The following is a 25,712-nucleotide window of genomic DNA, read 5'->3' as shown; positions in this document are numbered from 1 at the left end:
TCATAACCCAGAATTCCTACAGAGGAATGCTGTTCTTTGGTCGGCACAATGCGTCACTTGTTTCACCATAACAACCACAAAGTGTCACCTCAAACCTCAGCGTGAGAGATTTGAGAGATATAATGAATGAAGTTCCCTACCTCACGTTCGCTCTCACTCTCAAACTCACGGATCGTTCGCATCATTCACGCAAGCACGTACACAAGCTCACTCGTTGGCACGAAACAGCATATCCACTAGCACAAACGCTCTCTGAATCAAATACAACCACACTGAGACCCCCCCCCACCCCACATTCACAGTAACTATAACACCACCAGACTACATATGGGAGTATTTTGTATAAGAAATAGAGTCATGACCAAACAAAACACAGAGGAGACTGATCAAAAACAAAATCCACCCAAAAGCAGCACATTGAGCTGGTTGATTAGATTCAATAGGATCAATTGAGTTTGAGTAACTCCATTAGCTACCGGAGTTACGTTAGGAGTAAATCAAAGATTAGTGTCAGTTATTGATCAGTATTTATAAAACAAAAAGAGAGAGTCACAACGCACCAAACACAGTCCATAGTCACCACGTTAACCCGCCATGCACTCTCAGCATGGAGGATACATGACAAAGGGCCAAAAAACAAAACTGCTAATGGCAACCATCACAGGCAGGAATATCTCCACAGCAACCGACACAGGCCAATCAACTTACAAACCAACGCTGTGGGAGGAAGGGGGAGCTTTATTGGATGCTAGGCCACCGTAGCCATAGCGACGTGGTCTCCGCACGAGTTATGATTGGACGGGGCAGCCTTGGTGTGGACGAGGTTGTGTTTGTTTGTTAGATAGTTTTTTTTTTTTGGTGAACAATGACACAGCACAAAAACAATAAATGAAAGTAAAAATTAATGAGTGTTTTTTTTTTCTTTCGCCTACGTTTTTAAGATCTAATGCTGATGAGTTACACTTCAGGTTACAGTATTTATTTATACATCATTAGGTCTGTGGTAACAATTTTAATCAGTCAAAACATGCTAGACTGGTTAGTTAGAACTGCTCACAAAGCATAATACTGAGAAATTTAATGAAGAGGCACTCGCTTTCCTCACCTGTTTGGCTCAGTATGGGCGGTTGGCGTCTTTAGGCCTCTTCAGCTGAACTTTAAGCCTCTTCATGCCGATCTGAAAGCCGTTCATGGCCTGGATGGCAGCCTGAGCGCTCGCCGGGTTGTCGAAGCTTACGAAACCTGCGGCATGAAGGACGTGACCAGCAACAAGAAAGAAATAGAAGATGTAAATGCTGTGGAGGAAGTGCTTTGGTGAATGAGTCACTGATGATTCCCTTGTCATTTCAACACAGTTTAAACGGTAGACTTCTGCTAATAGCTATGGAGAGATATGACCGACTAACTAAATAAATACATAATTGAATAAGTCATGGAATGCAATAAATAAATGGCAAAATACAACAATGCATAAATAAACAAAAAAATATGGCGTGAAATACATATTTTTTAAAAGATATGACAAAGTGACTATTTTCATTTCAAAGCATATTTCATGTCATTTTTCATTTTAAGGCATATGTTTTATTTTACATAGGTTTTTGTGTTACATAAATACATTACACACTCAATTTATTTATTTGAACTTTATTATGCTTACATTTATTGAATGCAACATTGATGCATTTATTTATTATTAAAGTGTATTTCATTTCATATTTGATGACATTTTTGATTTTAAGGTGGCATGTCATTCTTTTTCATGCTACATGAAAAATTAATAAATATTTCATGCCTTATTTATTTTATTTATGCCTACATTTCACTGTACTTCATTTATAGCAACATTATGTATTGAAGAATTTCATTATATATTTATTTATTTACTTATTTAATTTGGTCTGTTAAATCCCTCTACATGCTACATCTAAATCGCTTTTGGAAATCACTCACCAAAGCATTTGCTCTGGTTGGTGGCACGGTCAACGAACACTTTGGCTGAAATGACATTACCAAAGGGCAGAAACATCTGCAGCATCTCAGAGTCGGTGAACTCCTGAGGCAGATGATAAATAAAGATATTGCAGCCTTCTGGGCCTAGAGAGGGTAAGAGGACAGAAGATATGAGACATTGGCAAGAGCGAAGGAGGAAATTAAATACATCAGACCACACCAGTCTAATTCTTCTATCATAAAAAGGAAGTAACCATGTTGATTCCTTAATAAAACATGTTGCTTTGAATTTTTTTGTGTTGTCCAGAACAATGATTGAGAAATGTGTTCAATAATAGTCTAGGGAATAATCAAAACAGGATGTCAGTGGTTATAGTAGCCAGTTGGACAGGAAATGACATCATTACCTTCTCGTTGTTGCAGCTGCTGCGGCTGCTGTGGCTGCTGGGCAACCAAAGTGGGCTGATGTGGAAATGGTTGACCGACCAACCCATAAGCAGCAGGATATGTAGCTGTGGGTGGAGTAATGAAGTTAAACATGAGATCAGGATAAAGTAATTCATTCAAGTGCCATTCTACAGTCTGTTTTTGTTATTTTGAGCAGATCAAACCTTGAGGAAGACAAACTGCATTTGCTGGCCCTGCTGTAAAAATAGCCTAAATCAACTCAGCTAGTGACCAGCTTCAATTAGTCTTTGATTAAACCTCAGTAGTGAAAACAGCTACTGACAATACTGAGAATCCCATCAAATCTTTGTGTTTGTTAAATGAAAACAGTGGGGGGAAAAATTATTTTTGGGAAAAGAGAGTACTGTATTTCACATTCTTCACGTCTGACATATTTCAAAAGGAGATTCAGGAGTTCAGAAGCCTCACCCGTGTAGTGTTGCATGCCTGCATACGCCTGCTGGAGAGGATCCAATGCAGGACTCTGAGCTGAAGTATAGACAAATATTGAAAACAAACAGAAGAAAAGCAGTGATGAATGAGACAATTGGTAATACAATTATAAAAAATACAATTGCAATTTCAATAAAATATATGAGTATTCGTTTTATTTAAAGTCTGTAAAGCAATATTAAACGACTTTGTCACACCACAGAAAAAAAAATATTTTTTCAAATTAGAATAAAATAAGGTATCAAAATCTTGAAAAATAAGCAGTATTCTCAGCTCTCAAACACTATGGGCAACACTGAAACCACGCCCAATCGTGGGAAAGCTGCCGTCTCTCTCAACCAGTGTTGCCAAGTCTAAAGTTGCTAAATAGGGCTACTTTAACACTGCTGCCGTGGGTTGTTTTCATGTCCGCATGTTGAAGCGACCCCAATAACATGATATTTAGCCTCTGCCATGCAAATTGTACCAGGGGAACCCCACCAAAAAAACGTGCATTTTACCCCCGCAACGCAATCTTTTACGGGGAACCCCCCTCGAAACGCAATTGGGCTAGTTTTGAGTAGTAATTGGGTGGGTTTTGTTGCGAAAACCTGGCAACCCTGCTCTTAAACGTCAAATACAGTTACAGCCTGAATGGATGCTTACTCTAGCAGCTTAACTTAAAAAGGAGACCGAGCTATTTTGTAAATTATCGCCACCAGGTAAGGCTGTAGTAACTAACGGTAATGACAGTAATCACTGGCTGCTAATAAGTTTAGCCCCGCCCCCCAAAAAAACTGAACATGAAAATGGTGAAAACCTGTTTAACTTCACAATTAAGTACTACATAGTTCACAGTCTTTATAACATGTTTCAGCAATGCATTTCTAACATTAATAATGTGTTTCGAAACAGTTATCAGAATTGACCTTACACGGACTTTAACAATGATTATGCTTAATAAATGGAGAGAAGCAGAAAAACATTTAAAACACGATTTCTCATGCAGCCCTGCAATATAGTATAATAAAGAATAAAGATTGAAGGAGCTATCCTCACCCTGATATGGATGGATACCATTAGTATAGAGGGCTTCAGAGGCAGACTGGCCATTGGGTGGTGCAGGGACTGGAGGGTAACTGTTGACTGCGATTGGTGGAGGCAGAGCAGACACAGGTGTGGCAGCAATGGATGGAGGAGTGCTCGTACCTACAGAAGAACGACAATTACAAATACTCAAATAAATCCAACAGCTCCTGGAATGGGAATACTAAATATAAACTGCTTTTGTAGCAGACTGACATTTACCTGAGGAGGGCGTGATTGAGGCAATGGGTGTGGCTATGATGCTGCTGGGATTGAGAGCAGCCAACTGTTGCATCTGCACTGTAGCAACGGGAGACAGATATGCAGACTGGGCCACCAAGGCCTGCTGTTGGACAAGCTGGATGGGACAAAACAAGAAGTGAATCCAAAGCTATGCACAACAGGACTATGGCACATAAACCTCTGACTAAATTCAAGTCCTGTGCAGGGGTTGTACAGGGGTTATTAGGTCAATGCCATTTCAATTAGTACTTCCTGTGTGCAGAACGGAAAGTAATTATGGAAGTATTTCTGGTACCACACCTAATGCAACTTCCAGTTATTGCTATAATCCCAATTCAATTTCATCCCAATGTATTTTCTGTGATCTAAATCCTGGTGCATATAGTGGCCCATAAAATATTTGGACACTTAAGCCCCGCATAAAGTACAAAAGTCATTGTGTTAGAAACCAAAATAAGAAACCTATTAGAATTAAAAGACAGAGACTGTTCAAAATGATTACATTAAATAAAATAAGTCAAAAATATTTGCCTCCTCAATGGACACAAAGATGTTGCTTTGATTATATAAATCACTTGCAGTTTAATTATTTAATGTTAATCTTCAGTTTATGTAATATGCGCTACTGTTCAAACATTTGGGTAAGATCAGTAAGGATTTTAAAAATGGTTTTCAAGTCTCTGATGCTCACCAAGGCTGCATTTATTTGACCCAAAATAGAGTAAAACAGTAATATTGTGAGATATATATTATTACAATTTCAAATAACTGTTTTGTTATTTAATATATTTTAAAATGTAATTTATTCCTCAGATGCAAAGCTGAATTTTCAGTCTTCATGTCACATGATCCTTCAGAAATGATTCGAATATGCTAATTTGCAGATCAAGAATTTTTTTTATTATCAATGTTGAAGACAAACATGCTGTTTAATATTTTTGTGGAAAATGTTACTTTTTGAGGATTCTTTACTATTGAAATTAAAATAGAAATATTTTGTAGTAATGTACAAGTCTTTACAAGTATTCATTTCTGACTCCAAACTTTTGAACAGTAGTGTAAGTATGTTCTTGAGTGGTGTTAGTGCTCACTGCCTGTGTGTAGGCGTTGTAGGCGCCCAGGTGTAGGCTCATGGGACTAATGACACCCAGCTGGGAGGCCACCTGCTGCATACGCCTGATTCCTCTCTCCTTCTCTGTGTCTGCAAACTTCACCACCAGACTAGAAGATGCACCCTGAGAGGATGAAGAAAATCCTCGTTCTCAAACAACATCAAATAAAAAGAAACTGAGAAGTCTTGAGAGGTAAAATATGCAGTGGGTGATGTTAAAACAAAGGACAAAGACTCTAGTGAGTAAGTATGAATAGCTAAACAGTGTGCTAGTGTGTTGTGTTATGCTTGTAGGTGTGATTGTGGGAGGAATCCTGAATGTGACCATGAACGGAACACTAACCGGGAGAGTGCGGCTGCCGTGTAGAGCGCTAATGGCCGCCTGCGCTTCTGCATTACTCTGGTATTTTACAAATGCACAACCTGCAACACACAACACATTATTAGACAAAGCCGGAGCGATGTGGCAAACGCATTAGGCTGACACGTAATAGTCTAAAACAATGCATCATCAAGTGGGAGTATTTAAATATCCAATTAAGCAAATTAAATCAAATACAACAAGCTGAGGTTGGTACAAATGCCCACATTATTTCCCAAGGCCTACGTCTCTGTATATACAGGAGGGTAAAAGTGAAACAGTTAATGATTTACAACAGCAGGTGCATCTGTTCCATTCACACTCACACGTAATTACCCAGAACACACACATCCATCATGTTATAAATCACAGCCTGTGCCGAACGGACTATCATTCATTAGCCAACATACGTGTGCATGATTGAACACACTGCTGCAACCCTACTAGTGTTGTATTACTACAGATGTGCTTTACAGCCTGCAATCTTACTGAAAGGGCCTTCAAGTCAAAGACAACTGGAAAGCCTTGCTAAAACTATTTATTTCCAACGATTTATCTAATCTAGAATAAGTGGTTAATTGTGAGTCTGTGAAAATGGGGCTCACTGAAAGAGGATTTTTGTAACAATTCCACTCCATCTGTTCCAAAGAAGAAATGCAAAGAAAGAATAATAATAATGAATAAATATAGATTTTTAATTACTATTAAATAAATCTGAAATTATAAAAAAAAAGATTTTAAAAGATCATTAACAAAAATATCTGTGAAAAATAGAATTCACTGAACGAATAAAAAACAAATAGTAAGGAGTGTAATTGAACATAGGCAGAAGATCCACTTAAACCATCTCTCCCAAACAAGAAATGCAAATAAATAAATACATAATAGCAAATGTGTTTTATTATTATTTTTTATTTTAATTTAAACAATAGTAAAATATCAATTATTATTATTAAATAATTATTATATAGAATGAGAATATATAATCAAATATAACCAAGGTTAGGTGGGGGGAAAAGTAATATGATAGTGTTTAATATTATATTAGGATACATAATTCTTCATTAATATTTTTGTCTTGTTTTTAGTGAAAATATCAAAATATCCTTAAAACGAGGCAAATTTGCCTAAGCAAAATTGCATAAAAAACTGAAATTTGTTTTCCTAGAATGTATATTGAAAATATGAGCACATATTTTTATGAATACATATTTTGCATTTGTTTTAAGCATACACTTTAACTACTAAAAGAAAATGTTTGTAATGAAATGTAATTGAACACAGACAGAAACTCCACTCCATCTCTTCCAAAAAATGCAAAGAAAGAATAATAATGGGTAAATATTGATTTTTGAATTATAAAACAATATTTAAAAAAATCATTAACAAAATAACTGAAAAATAGGATTCACTTAAACCATCTCTTCCTAACAAGAAATACTAATAAATAAATAATAGCTTTATTCTTAAAATGCTTTATTCTTATTTTTTTTACAACAATAGTAAATTATGAATTAAATAATTATTTTATAAAATACTAAATAAAGCTATCAATCAAAAATACAATAATAATGATAATTTTATTATTAGTAGTAAATATAAAAAAAATCTAAATATGAGTAATGATTAATTATTATTAAATATCTATTAAATTATACAGCAAAATCATTAATAATTTTTTTTATTATTATTAACTGGTTAACACTATTCCTTGCAGAGCACATATTTGAATGTGGTTTGCACACCTTTGCTGGCTCCGTCAGGCCCTCTGAGTACCGTGCACTCCTCTATACTCCCAAAAGGCTCAAACATTTTTCTGACATCAGTGTCTGACAGCTGTTTCCCCAACATCCCCACAAACAGCTTCCTGTCTACACACAGAAAGATAAGTATACATATATTAGAGAAATAGCTGTGTGAGATCATGTATCATTCTTAAGTGGTAATAACCATCGAATCATCGCAGACAATATTTGTCACTCCATGTTAGTGTAAGCTTCATGGTGCGATAACATGAATGGCTACTAGAGGGCCCTAGAGGACGTCACTTGCTGAGCAACACAAGGGCACTAGCTCATGTTTTGTGTGTATCAATGTTTTTTTTAACAGTCTAGTCTATGGTATCAATGCAGAATAAAGATGAAAGAGCCATTTGCATTGTATTTTGGATTGTGTTGCTGTTTTCATCCAATAAGAGATGATTAATTCAGGATGTACTCAATTCCACACCCATTTAATGGGTTTAAAATGTTGAATTCTTGAATTATTAATACATTTTGGTATTTTTAATACAAATTATGAAGTGTGTGTGTGCTTACTTTGAAAACTATCCTCATAAGTGAGCAAAATGTGACAAAACTGTTCTTTGAAGATATTCTCAAAGGTAAAAATGATCGAGTCTATCTTATATATATATATATATATATATATATAAGATAAATAGACAGCCAAGAGCGTGTGTGTGTGTGTTATACCTCCTCTGCCCTCACTGTCCGCTGGCTTGACTTGAATGGGGCGGTTCATCTGAAACAGAGCACATGATCACATGATCAACTGCACTTTATAATCCAGCTCTTTCATTTCCTCTTGTGTTTGTGTGTGCGTTTATTGCAGAACATCATGAATATATGTGCATGATGTAGATCTTATGACCTGCCCATCTGCCTCAATATTCCTGAGTTAAAAGAAAAATCTCCACTCTGGCTCTGCTTCTGTTGTGTTTCCGTCCCTTTATCTCTGCTCTCTCCATGTAGCCTTTGTACTTGTTAGCCTCTATTTGAGGCCTAATCGCCATCTCTGTCGCCCACTTTTATCTCTCATCAAGAATCAGTTTTATGCTCTTTCTCTCTCCATCACACCTAATCCTGCTCCTCTCTCTCTCTTTCTGTCGAGCACCAGGAAAAGCACACACCCATGTGGGATTGGGGAAGTGATGGGATTAAGAACGCTCGCTGGCTAATCTGGATTACAGACCCACGGCAGATTAAAATGGTGAGAGATTCTGGGTTTGTGAAACAGAAGAGAGAAAGAGGCACCAAGGGAAAGAGAAGAGGGATGGTGATATGAGAGGGAAAAGAAACAAAAATAGAAAGAGGGAGAGAGAGAGGAAACGAGAATGGAAAGGGGGGGGGGGGGGGGGATCAAGGAAAATGAAAATATATAAACAAATATAAACAAGGTTAGGTGGGGGAAAAGACATTTGACAGTATTATATTAGGATACACAATTCTTCATTCATATCTTTGTCTTGTTTTTAGTTAAAATATCAAAACAGCCTTAAAACAAGATCAATTTACCTGAGCAAAATTACATAAAAAAATTAAATTTGTTTTCCTAGAATGTATATTAAATATATGTGTAATATAAATGTGTAAATTGGAAAACGGCTTTTTTAAATTGTAATACTATTTCACAATATTACAGTTTAGATTGTGTTTTTTGATCAAATAAATACAGCCTGAGCATAAGAGAGTGTATGTATATACTTCTATAAAATTACACATATATCAGTTTCACAATTATGATCTGCTACAATGCTAAACTGTAAAAGAAATGTGACAAACAATTACGGCCATATTATTCTCTAAATACAAACATTAAATGACTGTTAGGACTAAATTATTTATTTTTTTACCATTAAATGAAAAGAAAATATGAATTCGCATGAACAGTAGATAGTATTAGTATTGTAATTGAAATGATTTCGCAATTCTACGTGAAATGTTCAATCACTCCAGCTCTAATTTAAATAAATACAATTAGTAAAGGAGCAGATGAGATGCAAGGAGAGAAGCTGTGAGCTAAATTGCTCAAATCAACATAAAGGCGTTAATTATGCAGCAGGTGACATTTCGGCCCAATTCAGATCGCTTGGTTTTATACGACCAGCGGCGATCGCTCATCTGGGGTCCGTATTGATCAGGCACTCGCTCGCAATCTCTCTCACACACACACACACATACAGAGCTGTATAAACCATACATAATGACTTTCACTATTTCACAGCACGCCAAAAATATATTACACGACTCACGGACACAAACAGAAGGGCATTTATCAGGATGACTAATGAAGCGGGTCTCATTGATTGCTGCAGTAATGTAAAGCACTGTAAAGATTTCCAACACCCACTATACGTCTGTTCTGAATCAGTTCTTTTGCTTTCCTAGTGTAACTCCCTCTGGTGATTACTAATCTGATCTCAGCTGTAAGAGCTTGTTTTGCAGCTCTTAAATCTGATTTGCCCAAATTGCTTTGTTTATCTTCAGAAAACACCGGCATACGAGGGGAAAAGTTACTTTTGAGGACATTTTAACATTGTATTGAGGGCAGCTGCTCCCAATTTAGTTCATACAAAAGGTTGTTTAATAGTTCTTCCGTCACTTTCAGGCAAGAACTCTTTTCTTGGACCCCCAATATTCAAACCATTATTTGCTGAAAATCTTGTTAAATATGACTGGACTCCACGTACATTCAAATATGGGTCAATGGAAACAATGGCATTTGATGTCATTAATCTGCCATACTGATCAAAAGTTTGTGTCCATAAGACTTATTTAATTTTTTTAAATGCCTCTATTCTGGAAGGATGCATTACATTGATTAAAAGTCACAGTAAAGGCATTTATAATGTTACATTTTGCTGGAAAAAATTCTACATCCAATAATTTTTTCATCAAAGAATGCTGAAATAAAAAGTTCACAATTTCCACAAAACAACCTAAAAAAAATTCAACATTTATAATATAAAATGTTTAAAAATCCAGCTTTGCCGTCACATTTTATAATGTATAAAAATAGAAAATGTTTATTTTAAATAAACGTGAGAAATCGCTGTATAAACGCCTCCGTTCAAATGGCAGCATGAGGCCCGCGTGATCTTTACTACTAGTTTTAACGTGAAAAACATCAATGAACATCTCACGTAATCGTTAAATCAGTGTTTTAACCGTGGAAATAAGTCAATAAAACAGCTTGTAAACAAAAAGTCACGTAGCATTTCATTTACCTCAGGCAAGTCATCAGTATTGTCTACAGCTCATTAGTTCTCTAGAGAAATGAAGTCTAGAGAAGAGCATTTCGCAAAATATTAGACTACATACTTTACCTGTTAGTGATGTCTTAATTATTTAATGTATGTTTAAATAAATCTGTTATGAAACAAGTTATGACAGCCACTGTTTAAATGAATATATTTTAACAAATAAACAGAAATTGTATAATTTAGAAGTTAATTTAAAAGCTGCATTATGTGCAATTTACATGTTTGCATAGCCAAAAAATTTCTTTTAAGTTGAGTGTTGATTATCACATTTAAAAATATATAATTGAATTTAAATTTGGGCTCTGCTGTTAATTGTAACCTTATAGTAATGTAAAAGGGCTCCCCTTATAGTTTAGAGCAGAAACTGAGGTAGATTTTAATTTTTCAATATCATCATCAAAACTTTATTACTTTAGCAATTTTTGTTTAGTTTTTCCCCCTGTACTGAAACCATACTGATGTCAAAACCATGTTTGTGTACCGTTACACCCCTAATATATATCCATCAAGAGGAAAAGTAAAGCCCTACTGTTGAACATGCAAAGGTTCTTCTATGACATTAACCTTTATTTTCGAGAGTGTACAACACATATCAGGTTGCTGGCCAACTGTTGACTGCATGAGCACTTTGAAATGGTCAGCAAAATGGATTAGGTTAATGACTGTGCCATTTTAGTTTCATTTTCGGAAAGGAGCCAACTCACATCAAGGTTGAGACAAAGGAACAGCTCGCGTTCTCATTTAACATGCATACATCAACAGGAAGATGGCACATCAAACCAAAAAATACTGGAAAGCATTACTTCTGTTCTGATACACCGGGCGGTACAGGATTCACATGAGGAGCTTTATTCATATCTTTTCTTGCACTGTGATGAGTCACGGAGCTTCAAGGATTACAGAAAGGAAAAACAGAGACAGCGGCAGAGAACAAAAAGAAAAAGGTGAGGAGAAAAAGGTACAAAGGGACGAGAGAGACGGGAAGAGACAAGAAAGAGAGACAGAGAGAGTCGTGGCACTGCCACTTCAGGTCGGCACGGCAACCAACCCTGTGTCACCATGACAACGGCGAGATGAGCTACCCAGCAGGTAAACAAGGTTGCCCTGGACGACGAGGGGAGGGGAAGGTAGTGTTGGAAAAAAAAGAACAAGTGAGACAGAGGGCGACGGAAGGATCGAAATGCATGAAAAGTGAGTCTTTGAGAATGCAATTATGAGAACGGAAAGAGAGAGACAAAAGTAGCGGGTGTAACTGCTGTGGTTGCCAAAGCAACAGAGACAGTGAAGACTCTCCATCATCTAGGCGAAAGAAACCTGTTGGCTTCCATGAACATGAAAATCAAACAGACAATCGAACTCAGAGACTCCTCATAACCACACTAATAATTAAAGGGCTCATTCTAGCCAATTACTACTCCCATTATTATACCTCTTTTTTCAACATGCTGTCCCAACAGCATATTAATATGCACATTAGAGACAGTGTATAAATAACATTGTGTTTAATGGGAAAACCAGTTTATGGAATTTTTACACACATATTACATAAAGCAAAATGGTATATCAAATCATTTGGTCATATCTTCTATATAACAGTTGAGAATCATCCTTATACAAAGTTTGGTATAAAAAAAAAAAAATTGATTGGTGATCCCATTGTTTTTGCCTTTTCATGTCTATTCATGGCATTTTATTTATAGAAAACTTGGTCCTGGTGTCCTCTACAGATGACATAGCATAACATATGAATAGAATTTGTCAAAAATGTAATTTTCCATTTTTTTTCTTATGCTCTAAACAATGTAATGACATGAAAAAATATACTATATTCACAAAGCTTTTTTCTGGTTCTCAGGAGGATATTTTGAAATATTATTACAATTTCTAAAAACTTTTCTTTTCGAATATATTTTAAAATCTAATTTATTTATGTGATGGCAAAGCTGAATTTTCAGTATTATTACATCTAGAAATCATTCTAATATCTTGGTGATTAAGAAACATTTATGATTATTATCAATGTTCAATAGAACAGCATTTATTTGAAATAAACACTTGTAACTGTAAATGTCTTTACTGCCTGTCTTTGTAAATGTCCTCACTGTAAATGTCTTTACTGAATCATTGTTTTATCAAACAAATTATTTATTTTATAATAAAAAATGAATGGTGACACCACTAACCAACCATTCAAAACCACCTTTCACAAAAAGTCTGGTATTTCTCATAGATTTTCAAGACACAAAATGTATAAGCATACAGCAAAAAAGGTAAAAATAAATGTATAAACTGCACATGACCCTATGAAATCTGTTTTATTTTTTCCTAAATTCCGTTTTAATTTTTTGTTTTAATGGTTACATTATAAAAAAATCAAAAAGCATAACTAATTAATTAAAATCATGAAATGTACACAATTTAACAGCCATTTATTAAAAGTTTAACAAAAATTAAATTTTATGGCCATATGAAACATGTTTTATTTTTTCCCTCAAATTAAGATTAAATTTTTTCCTCTCTCTTTTTCCCCCAGAAATGCTGTGTTGTGTATTTACATTTTTCTGGTAAATACATTCTGGTAAATATATTTTTTTGGTAAATATTCCTTATAACATAATGTGTGCGCCATTCATTCACACAGAGATATGCAGAACATGCAAATTCATATTCAAATAGTATTTTTACGGCTTAATATTTACAGATACTACTCCATGTAGCATTTTGATTTAAATGTTCTGACCTACTATTGATGTATCAATCCAGAATTTGGCAAATTCCAGGACGTTCTGGGTTATACAGTAAAATCCGCGATTCCGTCTGTGTTTTCCGCATCATGGAAAACATAGGGCCCTACCTTGCAGCAGCACCACTGACATTAAAACTAAGTGCATTTTAATACAGTAAATCCTTAAAGTGTAGAACAACTGATTTTATAAACACCAGGAAACTGAGACTCAACAAATGTACACTCACATCATTACACAAATAAACCTAATCCTTCAGGCTGTGTTGCAGCAGGAAAATGCAATTGTACGCTTACAAAAACAGAAAATATTAATGTAATATCTCTCCATACATGCCATTAGAAGCGCAGGTCATAACCGTCACTGTGTTTGTCTGCCAGCAAAAACACTCCATTGACATCATGAGCACACACACTTAATCTCCACCTTGATCTGAGGCAAGGGATTTCAGTGGGATTATGGGATATTAAATCCATAGATTATTCAATCAACTGACATTTACTCTGCCTCCACCCTCCATGTACTGCCTCAAACATATATAGAAATAAATCATTTGTGACCTGTAAAATACCTATGCTTACATACCTAAAACAAACTGTGAAGACACCCAAATCTGCCTTTTCCATTCACACAAAATTCAGAAAGCCGGTGACTCATAAGAGTTTAAAAATTAGATCACAATTCACGTTCACTCATTCATGCACACACTATATATGCCTGCAAGGCATGCTGTTTGTTCATATCCCCTAAGTTTCTCTGTGCATGGAAAGAATGACTGCGTGTGTGATTTGCACTCAAGCTCAAGAGGATCTCTCTTGCGAGTTGTCTGTGTGTGTGTGTGTGTGTGTGTGCGTGTGGCAGATGTTAAATTAGGTGTGTATCTACACAAAGACTATTCTCAATCTTGCCTCTGTACCCATAATGCAATGCTGGCCATCGCATTGAGCTGGTTCCCTAGCAACCCAGCATCCCTTGTCCCAGCCGTCTCCTGGCAACAGGACCTGCGACCGTAATCAACCTGCACGCCACCCCACCCCCAATATATTCCACTCGCTTTCTTTCCAATCTCCTTTTTTCTCGCTTATTCTTTCAGCCTTTCTATCCATCTCCCATTTTATAACACAGTTGCAACAGAAATGCAGTTTCATTCACATTCAACAAGAGAACATACTTTTATCGATACTTACATTTCTTATACTCAAACACAACATTTTACATTTAATATGAACATTCAGTTTAAAGAACAGCTGAAAAGTAGCATGGCAAAAATTATTTCTCAAATTCAAGATTTAGCATAGCTTAAATTAATGGATAATGTACATTTTAGGTGCAATAGATGCTGAATAAAAATATTCCATTATTAATCATTATTATGAGGTCATCGAAACTGCATGTATGACAGTCTTATAAGATTAGAAAAAGTCCTTTAAATAGCATTTAATACTTCTTGAAATGTCACATCAATTACCCTTAAACAATGAAACACCATCTTGGCTGGACGATTAAAGCTCCTGAAATCTTCATTCTTGAGATAATCAATATACTCTAATCAATTATAGTGTTTCAAATGTGTCAATCACTAGACCTCAAGCAATTACAACGGTAACACAGACTTTAAACTGTCAGCATCGACGCCTGCTTAAATAAGGAAAGCACCGCTTGAGAAACGGAGATATGCATTGGTTGGGCTTGCTAACTCAATATGCATATCATATTCTGAACGTAGCACATTCAAACAAACTCACTTTTGCCAAACAAACAGACCTCGTATGAGCGATGCTTGCAATAACGCTCATATCGAACACGCCGTCTACACGGGTGATGCTGTCCTATTGTTTGAGATGGGGGTGCTACTTTATTTTTGTCTATGGGAACCAAATGCCAAGTGGATGAGGAAAGCAATGGATTTCAACACTCTTTTCATAAAGTAAATAACGCATGTTTGTTTGCTAGTCTTTATACATTAGATTTGGTTCTCAGTTTGTAAAAATTAACAGTCACACTTTATTTTAAGGTCCAATTCTTGCCATTAACAAACCACTAACTAAGACTTTTGTCTCAACTTTTAGGTATTGGGTAGGATTATGGATGTAGGATATGGTCATGCAGAATGTTTTTTATAATTAATAATAAACAATCAATATGTTAATAATGCTAATAAGCAACTAGTTAATAGTGAGAATCGGTCCCTATGCTAAAGTGTTACCAAATGAACAAATAAAAAAAGTTATAGTAGACAGTTGTGCACTTTTAAATGGAAATCTAAGGGTCAGCCATTCATAATGTGGTAATTGTCAATATGTATTTAACACAATATTCTTGAAGAGTGAATGTTCTTCATTTGAAACACAATTTGCCTGGTAAAAACAGGTATAGAATATTATTTATGTTTTAAAAAATCATCATGGGCACTTTAAATTTAAAATTCGATATGGCCTTATTATTCGATATGGCCATATTCATCATTTAGTGCCTTTATGGGTTTTCCTGAGCAACAATATTGATCTAGGACACATTCAGAAAGAAGACAGATTACCGCCTGCAAACAAGCTCTTAAGATTGCATGATTTGTTGCAGACAACAAAACCAACCAAATCAAGAGAGGAAGTAGGATGGACCCATGAGGATCTGTTGTTTGTGACTTTATTATAACAAATGTCTGAGCATCTGAACACTACCACAAACGTAAACGGGTTGAAAAGGGCAGCTAATATCTGCAGCCAAAAGTAGAAAATTGCCATTAACTAGTTTATTTTGTGTCTCAATGGTGTGAAAAAATCTGCTGTGCACAGTGGATAGATGTTCGTCAGATTAAGTTCTGCTCTCACGGAGTGTGTAATCATCAAAGGCCACACACATGCATGCACACACACACTTATGCTAGCAGATGTCTGTCTTTAAGCTCGTGGACGTCCGCCGTCCTCCCCTTTCAAGAGTGGCCCCTCCCCCCCACCACCACCCCACGTCTCATTATGTCAAATTTTCTTTCATTTCCCCCCTTCCTCCAATTCACCCCCCCCCCCATCTTTCCCCCCTTTTCACATATCCGTCCAATTTCTCTTTAATTAGACCTACTTTCACCTCTCTCCCTCTTTCGCGCTCTCGAACCCTGTAACCCTTCAATTCATCCGAACAATGGACTCATCCTGTCTGGATGCGAGTATAGACACTGACACGAAGTCAAATATACTTAATCTCGCTGCTCTGGAAAGGAAACATGCGAGCGCACGCAATTTCGCATTTGACGCGTGCGTTCGTGTTAGTCTGATATGATCTTTTATTTGTGGAAAAAGTACTAATATGATTTTTGCATGTGCTTTCTCACGCATAATCCACTTGGATTTTTAATCGAAGTACATTTCGTACATGTACAATTTCATAGGAACACATTAGTTAAACGCGAAACGTAGTACACTGTGACACCTATATTATAAGGTATACAACCACCAATTTGATCTTATTTGACTTTCCGGGTGCACTAAACATACTACGACAGAAATCAGAATGAGCACATTGAACTAAACTACAAACAAACATCCAGACATTCACTCTCACACACTCCATCCCCCTCTCTGATAACACCTGCCCTCCCCTCCCCCACAACAAAGGCACAACAGCTGCTCTTTTAAACACGCGTTCAGACGCACAACTCGTCCCAAACACGAAAATGCCAAAATGTGTGCGCACACACATCATAGGTAGATGTTTAACTGCCATTTTGCTATCAATAACCAATGGGAGCGCTAGTTCGGTAGAGATCAGGTGTAATTTGATGCTTTGAATCAAAATTATAATAGTAAAAACAACATTAATAGTGCAAACATCTGGTCTGTCCTGCTGATCTACTACATCTTGCTTTCTTGTCACGATTTTTATGGCTGAGGTAGGAGTAAGAGTAAAGCTGTTTCTGAAACAGCAAATAAAACAACTTAAACCACAAAAAACTCAATGTGAAAGCTGATATTGCTCTTAACCGAAGTGAGATAGGATTCAGCTGAGTCACATTTTACTATAAATCGCTAACACAACAACTGTGTCTCACATTCATCCAGTATTTTAGCCCTGTAGTGCACTAGCTACTGTTTGAGAGAAGGCCAAATGGAATAGGATTTGAGATGTGGCCAATGAGTGAATGGAGGAAACGAGAGGTCGAGGGTGTGTATGTGAATGCTGAAAGCGCAAACGAATGCGTGCGCAACTGAAGTGTCTCGGACGATGCCCGGCGCTTTGTTGTGTCCGTACAAGTGGGGCCATGTGATAAACAGAGCAAACACATTGGGATGGCAACGATAAGCAGAAAGCGAGAGATAGGAGAGATGGGGAAAGATAAGAGGGGGAGGAGGAAGAGAGCATGAGGTTGAAAACCAGAAAGAGGACTCCAGGTCTCCATTCTCCTCCTCTGTCTACAATCACTGCGTACCTCTCACCTGAAATTAAACATAAGGCCAGGTGCCACTCCAGCCATGCCATCTGTTCAACCCCTCCTCCCTTGTCTTCCTTTACCTCTCCATTCAATTCACTGCTCTCAGTTGATCTTTTATTCAGTTTCAACCTTAGCAAAATTAGAATATTAGACCGTTTTTGTCAGTTATTTTTTCCTCATCCAAACAAACAATGTAGTCTAAAAATGCATGAAATATGACTTTTACAAAACCCCAAACAGATTTTTATTCTTATTTCATCTGTAGAACACAAAAGATGTTTTGAAGAATGTTTTAATCATTTCTGTCAATGCAATAAAAGAGTGTTGTAAAGTTAACCAAAACTACAACTGAAACTAAAGCTATTACAGATCAGTTTTGTTAATTGAAATAAATAAAATAAAAATAAAAAAAGTTTATAAAGTAAATTAAAAAAGTTAATGAAATAAAAAAATTTAATTAACTGAAAGAAATGTTGCCTTGGTAAGTAACGAAATAAAGGGGTGGTTGATTGCGATTTCACTTTTTTAACGTTAGTTAATGTTTAATGTTGCTGTTTGAGCATAAACAATATCTGCAAAGTTACGACGCTGAAAGTTCAATGCAAACGGAGTCTTTTAAAATTTCTGGCAGTTTAATGCCTACAAAAACGACTGGTAAGGGACTACAACAAGTTACTTCCCGGGTCCGATACGTCACGGACCCAGATAAACCCCGCCCCCGGGAATACGCAATGAAGGAGGCGAGGCCATGCTGCGCTGCTTTAGAGACGAGGAAGAGAAAACTAGGGTGCACGTAAAAATCTATTCATATATGAATCGCGATTCTGTCTTCTAGCGATTCTAATGGATTCACAAGTTTCAAAATCATATGTTTTAAAGCAGTGGTTCTTAATACTGTTACTTGCGTCACCCTGCTCTGCATCTCTCTCTCTCTCATTCAGATCCTCAGATCAGCTCCAACAAACTGTTCCAATTATACACTTATTTTCACATAGCAATGAGAAGCGTTATACATGGCCGTGCTGTATTAAGGCTTTAATCAGAATAAAACCGTATATTAAAAGCTAAAAGAAGAAGTAGCACTTACAAATGTTTATAAAAGTATGAACCAACAACAAACAAAAAAAACATACCATTAAAAGCTGTGCGCGATCCTCTTCACTAATATCCTCTGGGTCTCATTCGGGCTCAAATTGATAAGCAATTTTGATGATGCCATTGTTTACAATACAACCAGAACACATGCCGCTAAACTGAGGGGCGGGATGTTCAGACGCGCAGTAGAGGCGATTTAGCCAATCACAACACACTGGACCAGCTAACCAATCAGAGCCCTTGATGTATTTCTGAGGGAGGGGCTTCATAAAATCAGAGAAGGGACAGAGAGGTGTGGAATAAAGGAAGATTATGTGAAAAATAATGTTTTTTTTTTTTTTTTTTAACTAAGCATGAACACGTTTAACTGCACCCCATAAACACAATCAAGCCTAGAAAAAAAAAAACAGTCAACCACCCCTATTTATTTAAAAACATTTTAAATAGTAGTAGACAGTTTTGAAAATATCTTTTGTGTTTTGCATAAGAAAGAAAGTCATACAGGTTTGGAATGACATGAGAATGACATTTGGGTGAACTACCCTTTTCCTTAGCATATTTGAACAAGCGGTTACGTTTTCGTCACTCGCAAAATGACAATGCAAATAATTAAATATCTGAAAAACAAATCTGAATTGGGAGTAGTGTGAACAAAGACTGAGGAAAGAAAAGGTGAGAAATAAGGGTTCCAAGCCAATTTCTGTCTTATCTGTCTTTCTCCCCTCATCTTGGTCACAATTCCTATCTCACCTGCACGCGCACTCTAAACGCACATCACGCAGCGTTGCTGGAGCGATTCACTATGATTGACAAGCTCTGAATGGCAGGTGCCATGAGCTGGTAATAATGCCACACAGCTGGGCTGTCTGCATGTGTGTGAAAAAAGAAAGAGACTGAAAAAGAGGAAGAGAGATTTCTCTCTAGGAGAGGGGGGGCTGTTGTTCTTAATAATGTGGTTCCGTCGTACCTCATGGGGGAGGTTTGAACACCGTCTTACCAGGCTTAGGTGAGGGGGCAGACTAATAGAAGGATGGAGGGATGGAGAAGGAGGAGAGAGGATTTAAAGCCAGGGGAACCCGCTGATCTGCGCCTGGAGAGGTCGGCAAAGGTCAGACTACTGTCATGCTAATAATGGGATTTGTTCTGGAGTTACTCACGAGCACACATGCGCATAATGTTACTCGCCATAAAGAAAAACAATCTAAAAAGATGCTCACAAACATTGATTCCCTAAAACTAAGGCAGAACGAGGTTTACTTTGCTCACACTTTGATTTAATTTTGTCGCTTCTAACACTACTCAACCAGTTTTCGATGTTACGTGATGTGACATACGGAGCAATAAAGTCATATATCCCTTCATTAGCCTACGTCTGGTGGGACCACAGTTGTCTCAGAGTCTGTTCAGAATCACCAGAAGCTTCTGTTTGGCCACTCAGTCCACATCGTGTCTCATCTTTTACGACACGCAGCTTCCTCCAGCGCAAATTAAACACACTTAAATAGAATTTGAGGAGGAGCAAAAGATTTCCTGTGGGTTTTCTTGCTCCAAGTCTAATCAACAGAAAAAAAAAAACATCATCACATGAGCACTGAGCGTATAGTTGTATTAAAGGGATATTCCACCAAATAATGAAAATACGGTCATCTTTACTCACCCTAATGTCATTCCAAACTGGCATGACTTTTTTTTAATCTGTGGAACACAAAAGAAGATATTCTGAAGAATGTTCCAGCTTCGGTTCCCGTTGTATGGACAAAAAATACAATGGAAGTTAATGGGAACCAAAACTGTTTGGTTACCAACATTCTTCAAAATATATTTTTTGTGTTCAGCAGAACACAGAAATTCATAGAGGTTTGGAATGGCATAAAGGCAAAATGATCATTTTTGGGAGGACTATGCCTTTAGTTCCTGCCTATAAATCACAAAACAGACCATGATCTCATCCTCGAGCTTTATACGTTGACGTCACGTACATTCGACTCGCAACGCCGCTCATAATGATCCCGTACATCTGGCAAATCTGAAAAAGTAGGTAATTTACGCATGAAAGCATAAAAAAGCATTAAAAAGATGAAGAGATTGGAGGTTCCTGAATTTACAGGTTGCCCGTCACGGCGCTGGCATGGCAGATGGCCTAACAGCTAATCAACGACTTCTGAGAGCGACACAATCGCGGATGCCTTCAAGGATTGTGCCCTCCTACATACCTAATTAAAGTCTGTTCAGTCAACACAGATTTTCACAGATCCTGTCTCCTGAACCATATAATGTGTTGTTTCCACTTCATGTTCCTCAGCCTTGTTAGAAGAGCTTTATGATAAAAGATTTATCCTATATATAGTCTGCTATATATAGGCAAATGGAAGTGTTTGTCTGACTTAAATCTATTTTTTATACAGCCCATTCACATTATTAACAGCGACAACTTACCCCCGGCAATGTCTTCTGCTCGTGCAGTGCATTCTGGGCCTTCAAGGCTGACTCCCTCGCACAGTACGTCAAGAACGCACATCCTGAAGAATGAGCAAGAATACAACGTGGGATGTAAAAAAAAAAAAAAAAATGTACCAGACCTAGACAGACCATGAATAACAAGCAGTGTTTTGCGGACATAAAAGGATATGACAACTGTGACTAAGAAATGGAAAAACGTTGAACAAATTATTTTCGCACCACAGATGCATTTTCTAAGAATAGATTTGTTTATTTCAGGAAGCTAGACTTTTGGAACTCAACTCGAAGTGAAATAGGATGCTATTACAAACTAAAGGTTAAAGTTTCTACACATTAAAACACAGTATACATCCCACTGTCAAAGATTTACTAACACAGACATTTCTCTTAAGATATGAAAAGGAAGCTCATCTAGCACCATTAGCCTCCCATCTCCCCTTGAGACTGTCCGTTCAATAGAGCCGCGTCAATCTCGTTTAATTACCTTTGTGCATTCCAGTGTACTTGTCCTTGATCACCGTAAGCTCATAGATCTTCCCAAACTGCTCAAAGATGGGCTTCAGGTCCTTCTCCTCCAGATTCCGCGGGATCTGGCCAATGAAGAGCTTGATGGCGTCGGCCTCCTTCATTAGAACAGTTTCCTAAGGGGACGGAGCGACAGCTGCGCCCGGGGTTTCAGCACTGGAGAGCGGCTCAGCGGCGGAGGAAGAGTCACGATGTTAAACACGAGTCCCGGTGGAAAGGTTTGAACCGTGACAGCTATGAAAATAAAAAAACAGATAATGCTAAAACCAAGACACTTAAAGTCATCGCTAACACTTTATACTAACTTCCATTAACGAGATTTATGTTTGTAAAAGGACATGTGGTGCTTGTAAAGCAGCCAAAAATAAATAAAAAATGTGTTAAACTAGTAATTCGTTTTATAGCACAGTAGGCCAAACATTAACTATCTAGAACACCTTTTAGATTAAAAAAAAAAAAAAAAGGAATGCTTTTGTTATGTATCTGTACAATGTATATCGAAGAACGTGAAACATAACGACAGTATTTAAGTTTTGTTAATGTAAAATACTATAACGATTAAGTGCTCGAGCTGTTGCTATTGATACCTCCTCAAACTCAAGTCATTTCTGTTCGTGAGCGTTTTAAAATCAGCTAAAACCTACTACACTTGTTCTTAAAAGTAAAACATTTTATTTTTAGGCCCTCAACCTATTTTTTACTTTCTGAACCCCCTTTGCTACTGAGAATCAAAATGACCGCGTTTTCTGTTCCGGCATACTTAATTAGATGTAAGAAAGATAGACCAATCGCAATTCAATATGCAAATAAATCCAAGAAAGACATCCAATCGCCAATCAGCTTGCCAGAATCACAATATCTTCTTCCAAGACTATCGGTTTTGAATGGCAAACATTCTCACACAATGGAAGATCATATACATTTCTTTAAAAGTATAACGTTAACAGATAGTAGCCCTATATTAAAAATTATATACCAAACAAAGGTTGAATAGAGTCGTACGTTTAAGTTTGAGCTGAATTAAATGCATAATATTATGGAGGATAATAAGGATTATATAATAAAGTGTATATATATATAATATATAATAAAGTGCTGGCTTGCTGTTTGACATTTCAACATCATATAATGCTTTGCAGATTTGCAGTAGATATTCAAAAATTAAAATTTTTAGCTATTTGAATATACACTAAAGATCTGTTTGAATGAATGCATTAGATAATTTAAATATTCATAATTTAAGATACTATAAAGTGTCACCGAAAACACACAATATAATACGAGTGATCAGTCAATCTCTAATTTTAAGAGATTAAAATGCTATAGTAGAACAAAGAAACTTGTGTTACGAGCTCTGGCAAGAGAGCATATTAAAAGTGAATGCAATAAAATGAAATGCATATAAATATTGACGGATAACCCCATAGCTTCTTTGTTTAATCCACACTGGAGGCTCAGGCGTATGTGGCTCTTTGTCACGACAGCAACTGCACATACGCACATACATGATAGAGAACAAAAACATGCAATTATCCATGCAACTTCACGCCTTTAAATCAAAAGAGACTAAAAGAAGTTCATTCAAATTTGACGAGCTCTCTGGTGTTTGTGCAAAGGCGAAATTCGCTCTCGTTTCCTTCCCTCTCTCTCTCTCTTGTTAATCCCAAGGGGATGTTTGTTTATTTGCTGTCTTTCTGCCTGGTTGTAGAACATGGTCTGATATTCTACGTGCACAGATGAAGAGAGCTGATGGAGAGCGGGTGGCTCGAACGCCAATCACTGTACATTTAACTAAATCCGTGCATCTGTCACCCTTGAACCGTCTTGGTTTTTGTCTCTCTGTGCCCTCTCAAATATCTCCTGTTGACTAGAATGCATGCATGAATCAATACAAGTGTAAATGCACGTAAAATGTCGATTTCACTCACGTTTTAATGCAGAGGCTGTGAAGAAGACGCACTGTAATGCTGTAGCCTATATTCACGGTGTTGACACTCCGTATAACCCGTAGCTTTTGACGTTGAAAGCCGGTGTCCCCCTCCTGTCCATCTCCTGTCCTCCCTCGGGGTGTGGAAACCGTGATGCTTAAGGGAGCGTCTATAATTTCCTCTCCTAGAGCGTAGCCGCAAAACCATTGGGTGCTGTCATATAAACAGCTGTCCATTTCATATCACTGTAATACTATGGAGGTAAAAAGAAATTGTAATCATGATTTTCTCCTAATCGCGCCTTTATATTTTAATTTAGCATCTGCACAAAATCTCACAATTATTTTAGTTCTCATAATGCATAGCTCACATTCGTGACTCCAAATCTTGTAATAGCAACTTTATATATAAAAAGGATACAGTTTATTTTATAATTCTTATATAATTGTATTATTCTCACGATTACTGCAGATCATCATAGCTAAAGTGAATAGAGTACAGTACTATAATTACAGTATGATTCATGTTCTTTTGTTTTAAGAATGAGTTGTACAGGGGAAATGAGTTTGACACAAATAAGACCAATTCATTTTCCATATGTATGTAAAAAATCAAAGCAAACAAAAAACGAAAAAGGAGGATGGAATAATCATATTTAAAATGATTCATAAAGAATAATAGTAATAATTAGGCTATATGTATCATAATATCACACCTTATTTTTTACTTTACTTTTAGTCATTTAGCAGACGCTTTTATCCAAAGCGACTTACAAATAAGGTTAAAAGTTAACACTCTGTAAATACTCTATACACACACATTTAAGAAAATACAGAATGTAAATAAAATTGACAAATGCATACAACATTTCAATACTAAACATATAAATGAAGAAAAAAATAAAAAATAAAATACACCTTCATTCATAAGGAGCCATGATCCATAAAACCATAAAATACGAACACAAACAAATGAACACTTTTTACTTAAAAGGAAATGTACACAAGATTAATAGGGTTACGGTTCGCTATTTGATTCGATTGTTCGTTTTTTAGGTTTACATGTAACATTTGGACGGTCCCTGATATCAAGGACGCTAATCCGCCTTTTGTTCTCGTCGAGCTCTGACCACGGTGCTGAAACTACATTGAGCCAAATCATGTTTTCTCGCAAATTAACGCCCACCTAAACTAAATGATGTCCCCGCTATGTGGTCGAGCAATTTCGCTATCTTAGTGCGCAATCTGACAGGGAATTCATTTCAATCCATTCTCCATTACAGACAAAAATAATAATAAATAAAATTAACCTTTAGGAGATTATAGATCACATCACAAACCGTGTGATCGATTTACAACTGCCAAGACATCATTTGTAATTGTTAAATGGTCAGGAGCCTATATATGAGGTTGTCTGGCTTTTAGGGTAAACTAAATTAAAGACTAGTGTACTTGTGTTCATTTACTGGGACTGGCAACCATCTGCCACGAGCACCTAAATCCGCCAATGATTTTTTCCCCTTGACCCCAAATCCATATTAAAACGTATCGTTCTGATAACCTCACTTTAGAAAAACTCTATGATCCCAAAGCACGATTCATTCACGTTCACAAGAGCACGCACTTAAAATCACAGATGACTCAACTGGTTATGCCAGACACTTGAATTAACGACGACATCTGCTGGTTATTTCAGTATTGCCTATTTGTAAGCATTGAGAGCTTGTCAGTGGACGAGTCAATTATGTTGATAAACAAACTGCTTTCATCATTTGTGAATAGCTTCTTTTATATTTTATACATATATATTCATATCAAGAAGCCCAGGGCCTTCATATCTTTGTCAGGTATGAAAAGTGAT

General features: G+C 36.7%; 1 protein-coding gene across 3 annotated transcripts in view; it reads right to left on the bottom strand.

Annotated features, from left to right (window-relative positions):
• The window catches only part of LOC306847567 (CUGBP Elav-like family member 3), a 33,264-nt gene that overhangs the window by 2,374 nt on the left and 5,178 nt on the right, over positions 1-25,712 (bottom strand). Inside the window, exons 3-15 of one of the 3 annotated variants that reach the window (XM_079381564.1) lie at positions 23,853-24,105; positions 21,884-22,158; positions 21,376-21,458; positions 8,108-8,156; positions 7,379-7,504; positions 5,616-5,695; positions 5,253-5,396; positions 4,141-4,276; positions 3,892-4,041; positions 2,830-2,889; positions 2,361-2,465; positions 1,954-2,097; positions 1,106-1,242 (exon numbers count right to left, since the gene is read on the bottom strand). In XM_079381564.1, coding sequence (XP_079237690.1) covers positions 1,115-1,242; positions 1,954-2,097; positions 2,361-2,465; positions 2,830-2,889; positions 3,892-4,041; positions 4,141-4,276; positions 5,253-5,396; positions 5,616-5,695; positions 7,379-7,504; positions 8,108-8,156; positions 21,376-21,458; positions 21,884-22,028 — 1,350 coding nt within the window. In that variant the 5' untranslated portion in view covers positions 22,029-22,158; positions 23,853-24,105 and the 3' untranslated portion in view covers positions 1,106-1,114. Of the gene's footprint in view, positions 1-1,105; positions 1,243-1,953; positions 2,098-2,360; positions 2,466-2,829; positions 2,890-3,891; positions 4,042-4,140; positions 4,277-5,252; positions 5,397-5,615; positions 5,696-7,378; positions 7,505-8,107; positions 8,157-21,375; positions 21,459-21,883; positions 22,159-23,852; positions 24,106-25,712 lie in introns of those variants that run through there. The other 2 variants (XM_079381566.1, XM_079381565.1) reach the window with 2 other exon arrangements.

The sequence above is a fragment of the Barbus barbus genome, assembly GCF_936440315.1.
Source record: "Barbus barbus genome assembly, chromosome: 27".
NCBI classification, from domain to species: Eukaryota; Metazoa; Chordata; class Actinopteri; order Cypriniformes; family Cyprinidae; genus Barbus; species Barbus barbus.
This window is presented reverse-complemented; position numbering and strand designations above follow the sequence as displayed.